The sequence below is a fragment of the Rhamphochromis longiceps genome, linkage group LG10 (genome assembly GCF_057381845.1).
Source record: "Rhamphochromis longiceps isolate RC_006_pf linkage group LG10, R_longiceps_female_GT1.1, whole genome shotgun sequence".
In the NCBI taxonomy this organism is placed as follows: domain Eukaryota; kingdom Metazoa; phylum Chordata; class Actinopteri; order Cichliformes; family Cichlidae; genus Rhamphochromis; species Rhamphochromis longiceps.
The window spans coordinates 10444839-10465511 of NC_140566.1; the positions used below are offsets into that span (position 1 = coordinate 10444839).

Sequence of the window (20673 nt, forward strand, 5' to 3'; positions counted from 1 at the left end):
TTAAGTAATGTCAGTTTCCAAGGGGAAGGCAGTGCTCAGTGCTACAGTCACGACACAGAAAACAGTGGTTTCGACCAACATTATTTCAGCTGTGTGCAATTAGTTGCTTTGAGGGCTGTGACTACTTGCAACCAGTTGAGTCAAGTCCCCTATTTTAGAGAGACATGTCACAGACAAGCTGTGTTCATCAGACTGACTGCAATGTGTTGGTCAACTGTTTGCATTTATAAATGAAACATAAATCTGTCTGTCTAAGGCAGACAACGACTGTAGGAGATATAAACATATAAACTGTCTTGCAATCTAAAGTGGTAGTGAGGGTGTTCAAACTCTGAGGAAACAGCTGGTTGCTGCAACTACTACATACCAAAGTAAAAAGGTTCTATTATTTAAGCTAAATGCATTTTATATAACCTCAATTTAGAAGATTTTATAGTAAACTTAACTTAAGCTATCGTTAACACAGAAAAGTCTACTGTAATCAGTCTAGTTGTTTTTTTTTTTTTTTTTAGAAAGCACTCATATTTGTGGATTTATAATGTGTTGAGAGGCAGAGACCTCAGTTTCTATCACATAGGCCACACAGGAACACTGGTTTTATTAACACTTGCACAACAACCATGAACATCTACACTCTTCATTAATCGCAACAGGACTCTCGGTCATTATTCTTGGCCACACAAACACTGAAAACCACAAAACACATCCACAACACTCAAAGCCTAGACATAACTGAAATAATGATCACACCACTAGTAAGTTAAAGTTAAAACATCAGCAGTCCCATGGGCATACTGCACAATATTGCATATTCATGTACAGAAGCACAAAATAGTACAAAAGAACTACTAAACACAACTGCACTTGTGAATCCAGGAAAACTCAGGCTAAGTAGGAACATTTAGTGTAAATTCAGTTAAATACACTAGCTTATATAAAACATGCATGCTTTATAAAGGACACTTGCTTTAGAACTTAGCTACAATGCATTATGCTCCTAATCTTGAAACACTTATATCCTGTTAACCTTTTTTATCTTATATCAGCACCATCTGTTTAAATGAAAAAGTAATTCACTCAAAATTTTAGCATTTTAATTAAACAACAAAGCTTTCAGTGGTTTCAGCTAATTACATAATATGTATACATTAGAGTGATAACAGATACACAGCAGTCACCTTCAACTAAAGACATTTTGCGGTGTAAAACAAAGAAAGCACAGCCGATGAGAGTGACAAGCAAAATAATAGCGCAGGTTCTTGAAATGTATAATTACAGCAAAGAATGTATTTTCATTAGTGGCTTGTTATTTGTTGTCTCATGTTTGGTTATTTTTTGAATGTTACTCAACTGACTGCATGAGAGCAGTGACAAAACAAATTATTACACTGAGAAAGGCCTTTATGTACTTATGAGTTACCTCTGTCGTGTGATCAAAGCTTGAGGAAAATGTTGTTAAATATATGCCGTGCAGCCTCCTCAACCCCTAAGCTTAGATCCAGAAATGTGTCGCAAACAAGCAGTTCAACCAGAAAAGGGCAACAAAAAGCTATTGACCATCACTACTAATCACACCACCCACAATAGCACAGCTAATAACCTGACAGAGCTGTCTAGCTCAAAGAATATCAGTCTTAATCTGAAAGGTTGGTGCCCTGAAAAAAATAAATAAATAAAAAAATCAGGACAGCACATAAAAACTGAACTGTCAAACAACGTCAAAGTGAGAAAGAGCTATCTGGCGGACAAAATTCCAATATCTTACACTAGAATGACAACTGGATCCAATCATGGCAGAACACTTCAGTGAGCTGGTCAGGCATCCTTCCAGTCCGACAGACACATCCAACTCAAAATGATCACACTTAAGCTTCACTTTTATAATTACGAATCAACTGTGGATGCAGTGCGGCTGCTGAATGTTTAAAACCTTACTCCTGGAAATGAGTCACGAATAAAGCTTTTAAAAAAAAAGAAGAAGAAAAAAACAAGACAGATTTACAAAACACAACATGTTCTGTCAGGTTTTTTTTTAATAAAATAAAAAAATAATAATAATATAAATAAATAAGGACCAGTTAAATTCAACCTCAAAACTCCAGCTAAGTCGTCTTAAAGCAATATCACACGTATAGCCTTGATGTGTACTTATTAATACAAAATAATCATATACTCAGAGATCCTCCTAAAATTTCTCCCCATTCTTCCAGTAAGAAATGCTGCTATTATAAATAGCCATAGGTCTATTTGTAATAACTTCACACATCTTGACACCCCAGAGCCTCTCTTGCTGTGGGTGCCATATGTCACTCTTTGTTGTACCGATCCCAGACAGCATGTACAAAAGCAGAACCACAGGTGTAAATTTATTGAGAAGCAATGAGAAATCAAAATTGGATGGCAAGGTAACGCGTCTGACAACACAATAGAACTCATCATCCTGATTAAGCTGGCCGTCCCTTTTTAATTATTCCCCATGTTTCATTCGAACGCGATCTCAAAGAGGTCACAGTTAAAAAATTAGAAATGCCTTCTAAAGCCCCTCCCCGATGTAATGCCTTGGATGTGTAGAGACTTGAGAGGATGGAAAAAAAAGATGTTATTGTTAAACCATTTTTTTTTTCTTTTTAATTTACAAGACCTGCCGCATTATTGTAGAGCGCTAATATCCAAGAGTGCTACAGTTGAAGAGGCCCCAAGGTCAGTGATGCTGCTGCGTTGTGCTGACCAAAGCCACTTAGATTCCTGGTGACATCGTGATCAGAAACAACTGCAAAAGCAAATCCTAATAACTAGCTGCGGTCGATTGTTTTGTAACTACAGCAACACACAAAAAAAACATCGGACAACACTAAAGTCGTTTACCATGCATATTTCAGGAAATGCATTGTTCCTTTCTAAGTACTTAAAGGCTATTTTCCAGGGAGCGAACAAAAGGTCTCCAGATGTTCTAAAATGTTTTTCCAGTAATCACAGTTTACCTTATTTCTGATCCTTTTTATTAGATTTATAAGCCCGAGAACACAGGTATAACACCGATGTATCTGTGATGTATCTGCTCTGGTCTACCTAGTACATGTTGAACTTGTGTGTGCTTGTGTTTGTATTTCTCGTGGTACGTGTGTGTGTGTGTGTGTGTGTGTGTGCGCGCGCGTGTGTGTGCACAGAGGCTTTGATAAGAGGTCTTGAGAGGTATAGTGGAGGACCATGCCCTCCTCTCCTCTGCACGCCTCTCCTCTCTATCCTGGCTAGCAAGCTGTCCTCATTACTGTCAGTCAGCATCAGGTTTAGCAGTGCCAGGCTCCTGCACAGCCCTCTGTCCTCTCTGCCCTGCCAGCACTAGCCTGCCTGACGGCTGCCATTGGTAAGCATTGTAAGAGCCCCTCAATCCCCTAGAAAACCTAATTACTCTCCACCCGCAACCAAGGAGACCACAGCAGGAAAAAAAAGTGAAGCAGAGGAAAGAAGAATCGCACGCACGTACCCTCCATTTATAAGCGCAATAGCAATTATTCAAACAAAAGAAAATGCGTATTCGAATTATATTTGCAGTAAAATAAATAATAATAATAATAATAATTACACTAGCATTCACATTTACAAATCATTTATATTTCAGTTGAAGTATAAATATTGGTGGAAGGCATAAAGAAAGGAACACAGGATACATTTAGAAAGTGTGAAACATTAAAAGAAAAGAAAAATGCACGAATCAAACTGAGCATTGCTTTGACTACCCGTTAACTGGGTCACTCAGTTGGTGATTGTGTCTGACCACCAAACAAACAGTCATTCATATGACTCTGCTCTGGCCCCATTTTCATCTGGAGCAGTTCCACCGAGGCCACTGAAAGCAAAGGAGCTGACAGGTCAGGGATTTAAACCCATCTCCAGCTTCAGCACAGCAGCCATTACCACAGGGGGAAAAAACAACTCCTTGTGTCAACCTCCATCTGAGGAGGGGCTTATTCATGTTGGCTGCACATCTGCTTTTTTCAGGGGGTGACACAAGAGTGACAGCGAAGAATTCCCATCAAGTTGCTTGTCACTTTCCTGTCGTCTTGGTCAAAGTTGTCTTTGCTTACTATCGGACTGTCTCTTGGTCTCAGTGAGGAGCATTTAGTGTCAGTTGTAAAGCCTGATTTCAAAAGTGCATTTATTTCAAGAGATAAAGAAAATATTATTTTTCTTTCAGCTGGACATCTTGGTCACTCACCGGGATAAAACCTGTGCCACAAGCCTTGAAATGCAATGTCAGGTTTGGATAATAGCCTGCACAACACAACATTCGCTCTCTTTCTTCTACTCTGTGTGCTATCTGCACAGCAGAAATTGCTTGAAAAAGAAGAAGTCTAATAGGAAATAATGTTCTTTAACACTGAAAATATTTGGGAGGGCTCACAGTCATAAAGTGACGCTCACCAAAGATAATGATCCGGCATTCTGTTGCACGAATTACATTATAGACTTTTGTCCTTGAATATTCTTTCGGACTCGTGCAGCTGTGCAGATCTGAGTTGGAACGGGGAAGCTGGTGCTTTTAATAAATTCACAGGGACATTCAAAGGGGCTGGCAGCTACGGAGGTTTCATTTTCCCAGCAGTGAGCTGTGTCATTTAAAATAAGGATCATTTTGACAAGGGGAATATCATAATGCTAAATCTAGATCAAATAACTGAGCAAGGTGTAAGACTAGATTTACAAGGCCTTGTAATCCTGAAAGACTAAGACAGAAACGGGCACAGAAAGGGGAGGATGTAGCAGTGAGGAAGAATGATAGATTGAGAGATAAAATATTAAAAGAAAACAAGCAAAGGAGACAGTTTTGTTTTCAAATGTGGATATCAAACTACCTGTTTCCAATACAGTGTGTGTACATGTGGTCACAGCACAAATGGCCTGGGGAAGGGAATGCAGCTTTGTTAGTTGACTTCATTAAAACTTGAGTCTTGAAATTTCTAGAACCTCAACACACCTGGGAGGTTTTTTCTTCTGCAAGCAGCCACACAGAGCGCAAACAGTCCCTAAGAGAGATGTGTGGAACGCAGACAAGTGGAGGAGGTTGGTGCACTGGTCAATTTACCATTCACAGAAGAAAAAAAGAAAGAAAGAGGAAAGAAAAGAGGCAAAGGAAAAAAGGGAACGTGACGTGAAAAGACAGACAGGGAGACAAAGAAGGAGGCAAAGAGAAAGGGGGGAAACTCCAGCTGTCAGAGACAGGCCAGCACTAACAGAGGGCCGTCAACAGGGAAGCCACAGTCACAGCTGCCACAATCTAAAGTAAAATTCAGGACAGTGGTTTAATGGTGGATCTGTGTGATGCCCCTAAATGATCTCAACCAGTTTACTACCACAGTTACCTATCTTGCGCGCTGATAAAGCAAGCGGTTTGCAAATCTTGAGTTTCAGTAAAGAAAACTGCAGCGGCAAGCAAAACAAGCATCTCTCAAAGTGTTGTCACAGTTGCTTTTTTTGCAGTACACATTTCTTTTTTCATGCACAAAGATTCAACATCCTATAGACTCCCAGAGACGCACCGACTACCTGTTCTCAATGGCTTACATGGCAAATCCCTTTATGAGGTACAAGGGAAGGGTTACGCCCATTGCTCTGTAAATGGATGTTGCTCTTTCCTTTCATTTCCATAACAAGCCATCAGAACTCATCTCCCACTGAAGTGGCCACAGTCCCACTGGCAATTAAAATCATGCTGGGACATGCCATGGTTGTGTGTGACTCCACTGTTGGAAACAAAAGCACCGGCAGCAGCGGTAATGACGCCAACAGTTGAGTGGTAAATCTCGAGCAATGTCGGCAGAAGCCGTCTCTTTGATTTCTCCAGGAAACCCGGAGCGGGCCTCGTTTACACGTTTCAGTTTGAGCGTTACTGCAAAATATCAAACGAGAAGATCGCATGGAACAGCATCAACTCATCTCTGTCTTCTTTACTGCCTTCTATATGCAGTGGCAGTACTGAAAAGGTGGGTGGGTTGTTGATAGTTTCTCTTTATTTTTCAGAGAATTTTCAATTTCTAAACAAGCCTGAAATTTAGTTGGGGAAAAATAGCAAATCTGAACGGCAGATTTAAAACTTTAGGGGTTTGCAATAGACTTTAAAAATCTATCAAGCATCTACACTGATAACGAGACGATTATGTAATACTATCTGTCTGATTAAACCCAAAAGGTTATTAATCAGTCCCATTTTACCTTCCCATTATTGTTGTTATTGATTAGAGCAGGATGTTTCTCCACAAAAAAAGAAAACCTCCGTTTCTTACACTTATCACATCTGCTAACTAATTTCAAGATGGAAATGTAGGCAAATATTTTTACAGTTTTACAGAAAACTATAGTAAGTGGTGATGAATACATTTGGTATTCGCATCCCTTGTTCAAAAGTAACCTCATTGCAATGCATCTAAAGTACGTAAAGGTGATAATAAAATCATTTCTGTCAAAAGGGGGCAGGGATAGCTCAGTAGGTAGAGTGTTGGCCCCATGATCGGAAGGTCGGTGGTTCAAACCCACCGAACGGCTACCCTGCGGTACCCCTGAGCAAGGTACTGTCCCTACACACTGCTCCCCGGGCGCCCAATGGCTGCCCACTGCTTCACTAATTGAATGGGTTAAATGCAGAGAGGAATTTCCCCAAGGGGATCAATAAAGTATACATAAAAAGGGAAACTACACGTTGAGAATTTGCAGAGAAATCGTGGCATTCTAAGGCTACTTTTAGCAGCCTATCTAACAAAGCCATGGCTATCCCCAGCCAGGCTAAGAGGAGACGAGGCATAAATGAATGTGCATAAAGCACTTTGCATCACATCATCATTGTTTAATCCTTTCATTCTCATCTGTCAATCATCCTCAGATGCAACCTAATCCCTGAATATTTGTGGACCGGTCTATATTGATACCTTTGACATGACTTGTAAGCACAGCTTCTATTTATAATACAAAATGTTCTTTTTAAGTCATGAGATAAGCTTTAGTTGGGTGACATTATTCATTTGTAATGTGGGTGCCAGTTTGCATTTCTTTAGCCTGTTTTCTTTGATTGACAGGACCTGTGGTTATCTCCCCTCTGTGCCCTTTACCAATATTCTGGTGCAGATAGTCACAAAACCCCCCTAAGATTACTCAAATCATACATATACATGATTCTCGAACGCTGGGTGGAAATCAGAAGGAAACAGTGCTCTGTGACTTACTCGTCATATCTGCAAAAAACTGACTCGTACAAACAAAAACAAAAAAGTCAACTGTCTTATTATGACAGCAACTTACATTTCATACAATGCTGACATTAGAAACACAAAGGTTTCACGTTTGTTCTTAAACGGGACAAATGAAGGCAAACTGATTTGTCGTACATGCTACGTCAGATATGAATCAAAATAAGGGCGTGTCCACTTTCAGGTACCCCAATAATCGTCTGTCGCTTTTCTCACTGTCTCTTGACACTTGGAACTGTCCGTGTTTGGGGGCAGTGTCAGTTATGCCTGCTGATACAAGATGTTTTTCCTGTGATCCTGTCATCCCAGTGCTAACACCTTCAGTTGTTTACAGTGAAATGTCCTCCGTGTTCACCTTCACCTCCTGCCTGTTTTCAGCATTACTCTACGTGATGTACATACTGTATAGAGTTACTATGCCGCAGCGTTCGGCAGCACGAGGTCATTGGCAGGGTTCGCCTGTGAGGTCATTGCTAGCCGTGAGAAAATTAACGCTGATTGGTCTCGTCACGATTTGCTCCCCGAAGCTCGTGCCGCCGAGGCAACTGCCAAGACGAGCCTCCTTAAACAAATCCCTATTCCCAGGCAGGCACACAGCGGAGTTGGGGAAAAGGGACAAAAGAAAGTATCCGCCACAGAGAGAACTTTCTAAATGGGAAGTTCTAAATTAGACTTCTTTTAAAGGTCTTTTAAAGTACAAACCCATGCAATGTTAATCTATCTGGCTTAATCCCATTGCTTTAAGATCCTTTATAATCCACATTCAATACAGCCATTTCTCTCCTCTAACAAGCTTGCCCTATAGCCATTTTATAAATCATTGGTACAAGGTTTGTGTAGTGCCACAAATTCTGTTATGGTGTCATTACTTCACTGAGTTATGAATCACGCAAGGTAGAATGACAAATATGTTTAAGACCTGTAGAACTGCTCAAAATATTGTATTTCTGTGTGAGTCATGGCAAAAAAAAGTGGTATAATGCTCTTTTAAAAAAGATCAGCAATAACCACGACAGCAGTGGAGTTTCTGGTTCACTTAAAAACTGGAAGCATCATCAAACATCTGAGCTGTTTTACTGCACCTTGGACATTTATGAGCAGGGCTTACAGCAGACGAAGTTAAAGTGATATACTTGCCACACAAGAAAACAGAGAAACACTGGTAGTTTTTCAGCCATATGCCGATATCCTTAAGTCACCATGTGCTGTGGCTTTGAAAGTCTGCACTGCCAATTTCTTATTTGAAACCTAACCAAGTCTTTAACAATGCCTCTCTCTGATCCGGTGGAAAGGAGAAAATCTATTATCGATTTCCACCTGGTTTAGGTGGAAAAAGCCCTGATAGCGATGCTGAATAGCGCTACAGTGTGCTGTGCTATAGCCTCCACAGTAAAATCTGGGGGATGGTGTGAGAGGGCATGTCAACAAAGCCTTTGACTGTATGCCACAACACCATCTGCACATGCTGAATTTTTAATTGTCAATAGAACTGCTCAAGAACAGTAATCAAGAAGACAAAAGATAATGCGCATCATGAAGAGCCTGTACCACAGTTCCTGCGTGATTGGAGTTGGGCTTATTTTTTAAAATCACCCATTGTTTCAGTGCTAATTGTGAGAAATTCTACACGCATGCAACACAACAAAGATATTTCTTAATCACTTGTGATATTCAATCCCATTCAACTCCAGACCAACTCAACAGACTTCGAATTCAACCAGTAAATGCAATTCATCACTGTCACTGAAAAGTCACCAATCATCTCTCGCAAATTCAGTCAGGGTAATACAGGCCTGTTCACTCCAAAATATAATTCACCGTTCTGCATAATGTGCACCTTCAAAACCACATGAAAGGAAGGTCTTGATTCCACTTTCAAATAATCAGATTTCCTCCTTTCACCCAAATGTAAACGTTTCAACCAACAGCCTGCATTCTCTGCAGATATATTAGAGCCCGTCTCCTGTCAGTCATGACCCTGTCAAGTCAAGAGGCAAGTTGCCAAAGCAAGATGGTTTCACCACTTAGACTCTGATGCTTTAAACAGACAATAAAGCTTGATTTAATACTGCTGCAGACTAAAATCAGAAACCTCTGCTACAGGATTGTCATAATAAGACAGAGTTCATTTCAAAACATTTGCCACTGCAAACAGCTGTGATGAGGGATGAAATAAGCAAATCAGGATAAAAACAATGGAAAAATATTATATGGATAGAAAACAGTGGGGTAACACAGAAAATAACATAACCTTAATCATGCTGAAAATTTCCTTTAAGTCTCATGTTTTCAACTTTAATTGCTTTGGTGAAACAGCGCAGACAAGGTGAGAACAATGGGTGCAGACTATTTTTTTTTATCTCTTCGTATCTGCTGTGTGAGCACACAAAATTAGGTAAGCTAGTGACATGAGACATAATCATTTTCTTTGAGCGGGGATAGTGACCAATTTATTCTTACCTTAGGCTGGGCGCGACGGGGAAAGGCAACCTTAGGATCAATCTGAAATGAGAAAAGAATAGCAAAATTGTTGTTAAAGGATAGGCTGGTATATCTTCGGGGTGAAAAGCACCGAACAGGTGTCCACAAAGGACCCCGGGGTGAAACCGCCACACTGCCGCATTTTGACTCCTTTAGACTCATTGAGAATGTAATTACTAGTACTTCAGTGGCGGTTGTACTATAATGGGTATTTATTATATGGCTATGATGTTGGATTATTTATTTATTTATTTTTAAACAGGAACCCCCAGAGAATATTTTGATCTATGAATGCGTAAATCAAGAGGAAGAACAAACCTTTCTTTTTCAAATTGCTTGAATATCTCATCAATGGCTGAGAACTTGTGAACAATGATAATAATTCATCATTTTTAAGATTTACAGAAGCTTCATAATTAACATGTACTCTTCAAACCTAGAGTCGCCTTTAAGAGCTGACAAAGTTATCACAATTACAAATTAAAGTCAATATGAATAGAACAGCAAAACAGTAAAAATAACACAGAACGAAGCCATTTCTGTAAAACGGTGGTACCGCTACATTACTGTGCCTAATCTTTGACACAGTCGGGTTAAGGATAGGGTGACGTTTCACTAAAGGGCAGACTAGGTCATGGCTCTGGGTAGCTGACAGACTACAGAGATTGGTAAGAGAACAGTGTGCCACGGTTTCCCCCTGCTATGAAAAACTGCCACACACTGAAAATGAAGGACGCCGTCCCTTCTTTGTCCTCCAGAGATCCTGAGGTCTTCGTCTTTGTCATGTTTATATCACAGCAGCTTCGCGGCAGCTTTAATCTCCATCTACGTTAAGGAGCTACTACCGGAAGTTGAAAACAATGTATAGGGAAGTGCCTGCTATGAAAGAATCATAGCCATAGAATCGATGTTGTTCAGCTAAACTACTGGCAAAGAGCACATTGATATATTTTTTAAATAAGGTTAAATCGTAGATGTATAATCTCAGTGACCAGTTCATTTGTAAACTGCAGTAAAAGAACCTGATTACTCAGTATATTAATCCCTACTGCAAAACAGCTTATCGTTTAAATTTACTGTTGGCCTATCAGCTAGCCTGGTTCCTTATAAATGATACAGGTGCACAGTTTAGTCCAGCAACTGGCTTTGTTTCCCGTCATGATTGTCACTAGGCAGACCAAAGCATTTAAAGAGAGCTGGCCAATATCACCGGCCTCATTACTCACTGTGGCAAATTATCTACAATTGATGGAGCTCAATGACACATTCTAGGCACAACACTCAGTGCACTGAGCAATGTACCATAGGAAACCACATATTAATTGCTGTAAATTACCATTTTTGTTTTTTAGGCCTAAATACTGGTGCTCCCAAATTAGCTGTCGATGCTGTATAGCAAAAACAAAGAAAGAACCCCCAGTGTTAAAATAAAGTTGGCGTGGAGACCAGCCACACCAATGTTCCGCTGGTCGTGGTCGCAGCAGAGGCCCGCTTTTATTTTAGGCAGGAATTGCTGATTGAATATGACAGGAAGAAAATGAGAGTCTGGGGCCGGTGACGCCTCCAGATATTGCCAAATAACTGGGAGGATGCGTCAGATCAGCCTGTTTCTCCATCTTGTGCTTGTTATCTCATTAGCTACATCTTCCTCATTAATTTCTCTGGTATAAAGGTATGTGGTGGGGGGGTCTCATCAACCTTGCACTTACAGTGAAGAGGAACTGTCTGAAACAGCAATGTCATCCTAAACTCTCATCGCCTGGATGCAAATTTGAATTTGAGGGGGGGAAAAAGAAAGAAAGAAAAAGAAAATCATGAAACTCTTCATGTTGTTCCATATTGTGCTACGTGTCACACTGACATATTTACAATTACTATATCAATTCTATGCATTCCTACTCTCTCTGCACAGATGGATTTATTTAAGAAAACGATATCTCATCACGCTGAGGAAAACAATGGAAAGAAAACACGAGATGAAAATTCACCATCTGCACGGATCAATTAAGCCATTGAAACTGACTACATTTTAATCTGTTTGAAGGAAAACCATGATGTGCAATGTCACTGTCATCTTCTCTGTCAGTCTCACTTATTACTGTTATCTTTCTAAATCGGGTCAAAATGAGAAATGAATTCAATAACACCTGGGCACGGTAACTCTGCTTGTAATGAATTTCATTTAAAGATTTGTCTTAGCACTTAGCCCCAGGCATAACCAATTCAAACTCAATTATTTTGTGCACCCTATTTTAGCAAAGACAACACATTATGCTCTGAATACCAAAGTCCTACACTTGGTAATGTATCTTACTTTTTAAGCTTATGCAAAATATATCAAACCTCATTTTACCACACCACATAAACTAATTGTTTTTCTGTCCTGCTGAGAATTTCTATTCACTATGAAGCATTTGGTCTTGAACATGCGCATGAGAACACTTTAACACAGCATGGAAAAATCTCATGTAGTCTGTTTAAAATTATATATATATTTAAATGATTACATGCAGAGAAAAACGTTACTGCATATTGCTTAAATCTCACTCAGAGCAACGCAACCAAATTGGGCAATGAGGCCTTATTAACAAATCCTTCTGTGAAATGTAGCAGTACCTTTTTAGGTCACAAATTATGACGAATAACTCCTCTGAGGAATTTAGAACTACAAGAAGAGGAGACAAGGCAATTGTTTCCCTTTGCTTTACATATTAAAGCTTTAGGTTTTCATGTAGGAAGCGTCTTCATACCTATTGGGCAGGAGTTACCCTTTGCACTGAATGCAGCTGTATCAGAGATTATAGTGTCTCAGTTTCACCTGATACTTCCTTCCTGAAACATATTTTTTTCTTATGTAACACGCATACCATCAGGCTTGGGTTGAGTGAACTTAATGTAAGAAGTGCACCTGTTTCAGTAATTTGACTCTAGTCTGTTCTAAACTTGCATGTTTTTTTAAGCAGTAAAAAGATAAATGAATAATAGCTATTTATTAGTTTGTTTTTGCCTATGTTCTTGTTTGAGAAATGACTTTCCTTTATGATTTGTAGACAAATCTCTCTTACTGTGTCATTGCTTTCATCTTAATTTTACGACAGCTGGATGCAACAAAAATATTCGTACATTCTTTTGATTCTTGAAAGGAATTCTGGGAACAAATCATGAGATGGTAGATAAAATACGTCGAGGGTATGCAAAGAGTGTCGCTGTTGGGTAGAGGGCCAGAGCTCTGACTCAGCTCTAGCTATTTGGCTATCATACAGTAGCAACAGAACAACAACAACAACAAAAAACAACACTTCATTAACCCCCCTCTGAGAAATTTCTTTACTATGGAAAAATCACAAGCAATCTGACTTGGAGCTGAACGAACAATCTGCTTTAAACACAGTCGAATGGTCCGGGAGATATGACTACAATATTGTATTGTAATTGAAAACATGACTGTAACTGAAGGTGTAATGTGTTCAAATGTAAACTGTAATCAAAATGCAACCGTGAAAAACAACAATAATGTGCTCACCTATTTAGCAAAATCCAAATTTCTTTTTTTTTTTGTATATCGAACCAGAACAAATGTACATGCGTGTCAAATATCATTCAATTCTTTCTGAGACAAAGACAATGTATTTTTTTGTTCCGGGCTTTTATTATTGCCAACAACTGTTATCTTTAGCTGTATGTAGGATGCACAGTATGAGGTACTTTTTTTTTTGCACTGATTCAATTACAGCAGCAGTACCTGTTATGTACAATTGACTGGCAAGCACTAATGTGATGTCATTTTCCATGGACCCTGCAATCAGAGTATATGTGCCTTTAGCAATGTGGGTGTCTCAGATGAATCGTAACCATCTAACCAGTGTGCACACTCGAGTTCACGAGAACCAAGAGGCTACAGTGTCGTGCTAAAGATGCACTACTGGTGACGTACCTCACGTAGCAGTAATCTCCAGTGAAACATCTTTTGAGTATGTGCTCACCTTAGAGACCTGGCATCACCCTCACAGGACCCTTTCTTCAAATTACGTTTAGATACACCTTTGTAATATGATGCAACATGATCTCACGAAGAGCAAAAGTGGATTTCCTCAAGACATCATACAAGCAGATACGTCAATGTAATAAATGAGAACAGACCAGAAGGAATCCCCCCCCCACCAACCCTGCCCCATCATCTTTTTATCTTCCGCAGCCGTTTACTTAAGGGTCTCCGAGGGCTGCTTCTGCATGCGACTGTGGGAGATCAGGGCAGAGAAACAGCACATATCTTAAGTTCACATCTTACAAAAGGATTTCATATATTAATGCAGCTCCTGGGTAAACTCTCTTCCTCTCTCTTAAGACATATCTACGCTAGCATGATGATGTGGTGTTTAAGCTAAAAGGAAAAGCCTTATCAAAGCTTGCAGCTTCTCTCAATAAGTGTGTGAGCAGGTCCACAGGTGTGCGTGTGTGATAGCAATAGAATAGACAAGAAATTACAACATAAATGTTTCATATCTGTGCTGTCAATCTCTGCTGACTTTCGCCGTGGAATAACACCACGAAAAGGCAGTTTGTTATGATCCTCAAATCAGTAATGAGAATTTTACCGTCATGCTCAACAAGCAAATTGGCTATATATTTTTTTTTAATATATTTTTTTTACCTCTTAGAAATATGCAACAGCGTTACGAACATTAGCCACGTTTGCTGGTAGTAGCATAAAAATAACACTACCGCTTTGACAAACCTCTGATGACCTGTAGGAGCGGACAGGAGACAGAAACAGATACAGAAAGAACTAATAACGCCTTCAGCCATAATTAACCGCGGAAGATGGAGCACCTGCTATACTTAAACAAGAGCGAGTCAGTTTAGCTCACTGATTTGACTTTACTTCCTAACCCTATCTGATGAATGAAGCTCAGATTTGTCTGGAACAGCTGCTCTTCCCTGTCCTTTCTCCTCATTTGCTCTTGGGCTGTTTTTTGTTTTTTTTGGCTTCTCCTAAACCTCAAGCATAGGTTGACCTAAGGGTGACTTTATAAAGGCTGGATTTACCCAAGACAAAAAAAATTAAAAATAGATTCCGGGGGTGGGGGGGTGACTACATATATCATTGGGTTTTACTGGTTGAAGTGAATTAAGCTCAGAAACCCCAAACATGGTATCACACCATCAAATCTTACATTAAAAAAAATAAACCCATATATGCCTTTGTAACAACTTCACATAAGAATAAAAGATTTATATCGCTCAAATCAATATACTGTTATGTCTGAGATAAAAATTGATGATGTCCTTCTTCATACAGGCCTGACTTGAAACATCTTCAGCAACAGATGCTCTGAGTTGTACATTTATAAACTGAACAAAGCATCATGAAAAATGGTAAATATGTTCTGAATTACCAGCATGTGTGTTTTGAAGCCCCCAGGCTTTGCTTCCCCATATGTCTCATTCACATTCATTCTAGGCTAGAGTGTTTTCATAACCGGACAAAAAGTAGAGCACACAGTCAAAAGAAAACATTAATACCAAATAAAGAAGCATATGAAACCAGCGTTGGTGTGCCTGTCTTCTTTAAGTTGGGAGTAAAACTGATTCTATAGCACTCCTGATCTCAACACTAGGGAAATTTTATGTTTAAATCAAAGTGGGGTTTGCAGTTGATCTAAAAGTACATCAGACTAAATAAAATACCATCTGCGTTTGTGTTTGTGACACTGATGTAATACTGAAAAAATATTAGATTTAAAATAACAGAGCTAAAAACATCCATATGATTTTGGCTTTACACTTTCACTACACAGCTAATACGACCTAACTTCCTGTCATTGCACCTTCAGCCATTCTGACTTTTTTCCAAGGTTACCGAGGACAGACAAACCACTAAGGATTCGTTCAGGCACTGCAAACGAGGGAGACCTGTATCAACCCAACATCTGCAAACACATCAAGACCATCCATATTTGCTGGACCGGTTCATTTTTCCCCCATTGCCACTGAGCAACTTTCTCAGAGATATGATAGATCCTAATGCAATGCGATCTTGATAGTGTGAATGTTAAGATATACAACAGCACCGCAGATACAGCGCAGTGACTAATGGTGAGAAAGACGATACAGACAGCCGCCTTAGGTTTGTAATCTTCTACTGCACACTGACGGGTAAACAACAGCACGTTAGCAGCTGGGAAATATAAATGTCTGCATGCATTTGAGTCAGCAGAATCGTTGGTTTGTCAATTATGCCGTCAAACACTCAGCCAGTGATAAAAATGTCCAGCAAGAAAACACAAACAAAACAACAATCTGCTACACTTTATTTTACTAAAGCTATTGATTACCTCCATTATTACAGGATTTTCAGTATCATCCATATTTTCAGATTTATGGGTGCGATGAAAAACTACAACGCCACCAGCAACAAGAGGCGAGTATGCAAAACAAAACTGGCTTTTTTTTTTTTTTAATATAGTCGGGGTCCCTAAATGATTATCTTATGCTCTTACAGCCCGGCGGATTAAGAGTTAAGACATCGACCATGCAATCACAAAACTGCCTGATCGAGTCTGGCCAGGTCTATCGCCTCATTTCCTGTCAGCTGTCTATTGTATACTATCTAACAATCAAGGGGGAAAAAAACATCACCAAAATTACTAAAATAATTCACTTCCAAAGCATAATGATTTCACACAGGCCACTATTCAGGCTTAATGATGATTCAATGTCAGACTTTAAAATGTCACCATTCAGTTCTCGTGCATTTCAAATCTCAATTATAAGTGTGCCAAATGTGATCTAAAGCCTACAATACGTGTGACATAATACCACTGTTTGTGTGCATATCTGTAGCCAAAGAACAAAGTGTATCCATAACTTGCTATACAGACATGCAACAGATAACAAGATTTAGTGTTGCTGCACGACAGTTATTATACTTTAGCAGAGCAAGAGAAAATACTATTTAACTCAATTATTATACATAAGAGGTCCCACATTGTTTTAATAATGGGATTAAATTCTGCCTACAAATAGTCTAAATATTACAATCTAAAAAAAAAAAGAAAAGAAAAAAAAAAAGAACCAACCGATTTTTCTTGTGGGCAAAAAAAGGAGCTTTTTTGCAATCAAGAAATCAGCTGTAACACAAGTGGTTTGAGACTGCAATTTTAACAGGTCATTAATGTAATCCCATGAATATTGTAACATATGTTAGCGGTATTAAAAATACACAAGAAATTAAACTGTTTCCTGCTGGCACTGCTCTCAAAGTGCCTTTGGGCAAGGCAATTAAAGCAACAACTGCTCTATTTATCAGACATCAGTAATAGACTGCTGCAGCACAGGCCAACTCTCAGGTGTAAGCATATATATTTACGTGCTCTCCTCCGTTATTCATACCCCCCATGACCTTTGCTGTAAATATATATGCTGTCAAGCTGTCACAAAGCTGCTCATTCAAAATGTCAGACTTGAAGTTATCAAACTGCTCTAGATTCTGCATCAAAGTATGTTTATATCTCCAACCCTTCAAGCAGCCCCCGTAAAGTGCTTCTAAGTATTCCCCTCTGAAGAGGTTCTGCAAGTTTTGCAATGTCATCGGCCTGACTTAACGGTCATTTTAATGCTAAAAAACCTTGCCCTTGCTCTATAGTTGCTACGTCACAACATAACCCCACCGAGTGTCCTTGTCTCCCTCATTTGCATAACACAGTAACAGAGCTGATAGCAGTGAAGACATAACATATAAACACTAAGCACGAGGTGAATGAGAGATTACCGGAAACTTAAAAAAAAAAAAGCATAACACAAAATATCTAATAGGCTGAAGAAAAAAAAAAAAAAATCACACGCACTAAAAAATTTTAAGTACAAGTGTGTGTTATGTGCCTTTTTTGATGAAGGCAAATTGCTTATTTTTAGACTAACAGAAAAACGAACCCCCCCCCCCCCCCCCCCCCCCCATAAACCCTTCAGAAGAATCAAACCTCCACCGATGAGCTGAAAACTGTCCAAAAAAGCTCCCCAAAAATAATGACAATAATAATGATTATAAAAAGAATATTCAAAATAATAATAATAATAGCAATAATATGAGCAGCCACATTATTACAAACCTCGCAGCTTAGAAAAAATTGGAAGGAATATAAAGTAAGGTCTGCCACCCAACAAACAGCAGGTTTCTCAGCTCTGTGCCAATCACACTCAAGCTCAGGAATGAGCAGTGAATTCTTACATTTACATTACTTGCCTTATCCTACGCAGACTTGTAGATTGCACATTATTATACACTGCTACCTGAAGTATAATCTATTTATCTTCCAAAATCCTTAAAAAAATATTTCCTCCCAGTGTAAAGTTGGCTTCAGCCGAGGGAGCGCGCACAGTACATTTCCTCGATATGCACCATTCCATTACTGTAACTATTGCTGGCATATCTGGATTCGATAAAATATAATTGCAGCTGAACCATATCTAATCCAGCGCATCGTATAATCTTTAATTATTCCTCTGGTGACGAATTTCAACAAATTTCAGAATGCTTGGCAGTCATTAAACCTAAGTGCATGAGTGTATGTATATGTGCACTGGATTAATGACCTTACTTAAGTAAATCAGACAACTCTTTAAAAACTACACATGCACTCTTAAAGTATTTGACACGATACTCCTGACTGATTGTTACCTCACTAATTCTGATTATCATACATTACAGTAATTAGTTTGAATATACTGGCAGCTTAAAAATGTATTAATTTATATTTAATTTGTTTAATCTCTAATATAGGGCTCAAACCTTTCAGACTCAAAGTATCTGCTAATCGGGCACGATATGATACAATATCTGCTGGATCAAACAGCAGCAAGGCAGCAGTCCTGAGACAGCACGCCCTTGTGTGTCCACATGAGATATAGGCACACTGCCACATGTGGCTGCAGCAAAGAAGGGGGCGTGTCTGGCCCCATTCAGCCAGAGAAGTAAAAGTGAACACATGTAATATTCACCCCAGAGTTGTGTTTTATTTTATTGCCAGGCTCTCTGTGGAAGAGACCAGCACACATTTAGCCACTGTGCGTGACCTTGATCGACACAGCCTGTCAACCTAAGAAGTGTCCCCCCCCTCGCCTACCGCACCACCCACAAGGCCCTACTTAGGCAGTAAAAAGTCTCAGTTGGCAGAGCAGCGTAAACACAAAACGTGAAATGAACTCTGGTGTAAGAACAAATGAAATCAACTCACCGTCTTTGAGTCTAATTCGTGGTGTTGTTGAGCTAAGACTTTATCTACACTGGCAGCATCTGTAAATGTAACAAACCCAAATCCTCTGCAAAACAAAGACACAGAGAGGACAAGAACAGACGTGTTAATAATAATTTAACATTGCATACATATTAAAAAATTACACCCCCACCCCTTGCAAATATAAATTTAACATGCAACTTGCAAATAATAAACCTGCATTAACAGTGTGAACAACAATCCCTATGAGCCACAACAACATTTCTCTGCAAATATACATTTCTAATCCAGATTACGACCAGTCCTGTGGCAGATTTTGGGAAAAGCAAAAACACAAAAAACAAAAACAAAACTGAGGACAGTGCTCATCATTATTTGCTACGTTACAATATGAGGCGACTAGACACACACAGCAAAAAAAAAAAAAACTGTGGTGCAGTCACAAAGTCAATGTCAAATTGCATTCGGCCGCAGCTTTACAGCAGTGAGCATTTAAGCTTATCTGGCTTGCTGTGAAACCACACGCAGGCGCGCGCGCACGGGGACACACACACACGTACACACACAGACATACGCGCGCGGGAACACGAACACATGGGCGCGCGGGCACACAAAACACACATACACGCTGGATTAAACACTGAGCACGGTCAAAGTAAAGCGATATCGCTATGTGCACTGGAAAGGGAAAAGTAAGAAAAGCCCTGTATTTACCTTGAACGTTTTGTCGTGGGGTCTCTCATCACCATACATTCTCTTATTTCTCCGAATTTACTAAAATAGTCTCTAAGGCTGTCTGTGAATAGAGAGAAGAAGAAAAAAAATATGTCGGGTCATTTTGACAGAAACATATGGACATGCTGTTGTCACTGTATTTCAAAAATACCCCGCGATGCGCATAGGGGTCGAATAGAGGACTTCAGATGGACGGAGATCAAAAATAACATCGTGCGCACACACTACTGAGATATCCCATACAGTACACTACTGCACAGTGCACATTCGCACATACACCGCCGCCAGCAGCTACAGCGAGCACTCAGTCACAGCGACAGAGGGGGGAAAAAGAAAAAAAACAACAAGAAATGCTGGTTACGGTGTAAAAGAGAATAACAGTCTCACCTGGTGAGGTTTGCCAGCTGAGGCCACCGATAAACATTTTACTGTAAGGGGAAAACACAACAGAAGTGAGTCCAGATGTCAGTTCGGCCATTTTGACGACTAACTACTTCTAAAAGCGACCTTAAAGGATAAAGGAAGACTATGAAAACACATTCGCGCTTAGTAATTACACTCTGGCTACATAAAAGGGGCAGGCCACTCTTTGCTACGGAGCGGAGGTCTTTTAAAACTGCATCTGGAAACAGACCCGTGCCCGGTTTAAGTGCGTACTGTTGGGAGGGGGGTGCGGGAGGGGGGACGAATCCAGCACGGCAGTCGAAGTCCTCTCCAAGATGTTGTAACATGAAAAAAAATCGTACCTAAGGATTAAATTTAGAAATATATCCTTACCCCGGGTCATGTTGTGAATCATTTAGGCTTCCGGATGTGGCTTGACTCCCGTCTCCTTCCATATCTATTCCAAACTATAGGCTGGGACTACAGTAACAGTGACAGACACGCACAGATACGGCAGGAGATATGCAAAGCCCCGCTATGAGAATATTACTGAGCCGGGAATGAAAGCGTCACACGTGGGATCAGCTCAGCCCCCTGCTCCC

At 39.8% G+C, this 20673-nt stretch overlaps 1 protein-coding gene across 7 annotated transcripts in view; it reads right to left on the bottom strand.

Moving 5' to 3' along the window:
• The window catches only part of msi2b (musashi RNA-binding protein 2b), a 282220-nt gene extending 261547 nt beyond the window's left edge, over positions 1-20673 (bottom strand). For all 7 annotated transcript variants that reach the window (XM_085420129.1, XM_085420126.1, XM_085420128.1 and 4 more), the window contains exons 1-5: positions 20465-20673; positions 20075-20115; positions 19667-19748; positions 18953-19037; positions 9699-9740 (exon numbers count right to left, since the gene is read on the bottom strand). In XM_085420129.1, the coding sequence (XP_085276255.1) occupies positions 9699-9740; positions 18953-19037; positions 19667-19748; positions 20075-20115; positions 20465-20526 (312 nt within the window). In that variant the 5' untranslated portion in view covers positions 20527-20673. The remainder of the gene's footprint in view (positions 1-9698; positions 9741-18952; positions 19038-19666; positions 19749-20074; positions 20116-20464) is intronic.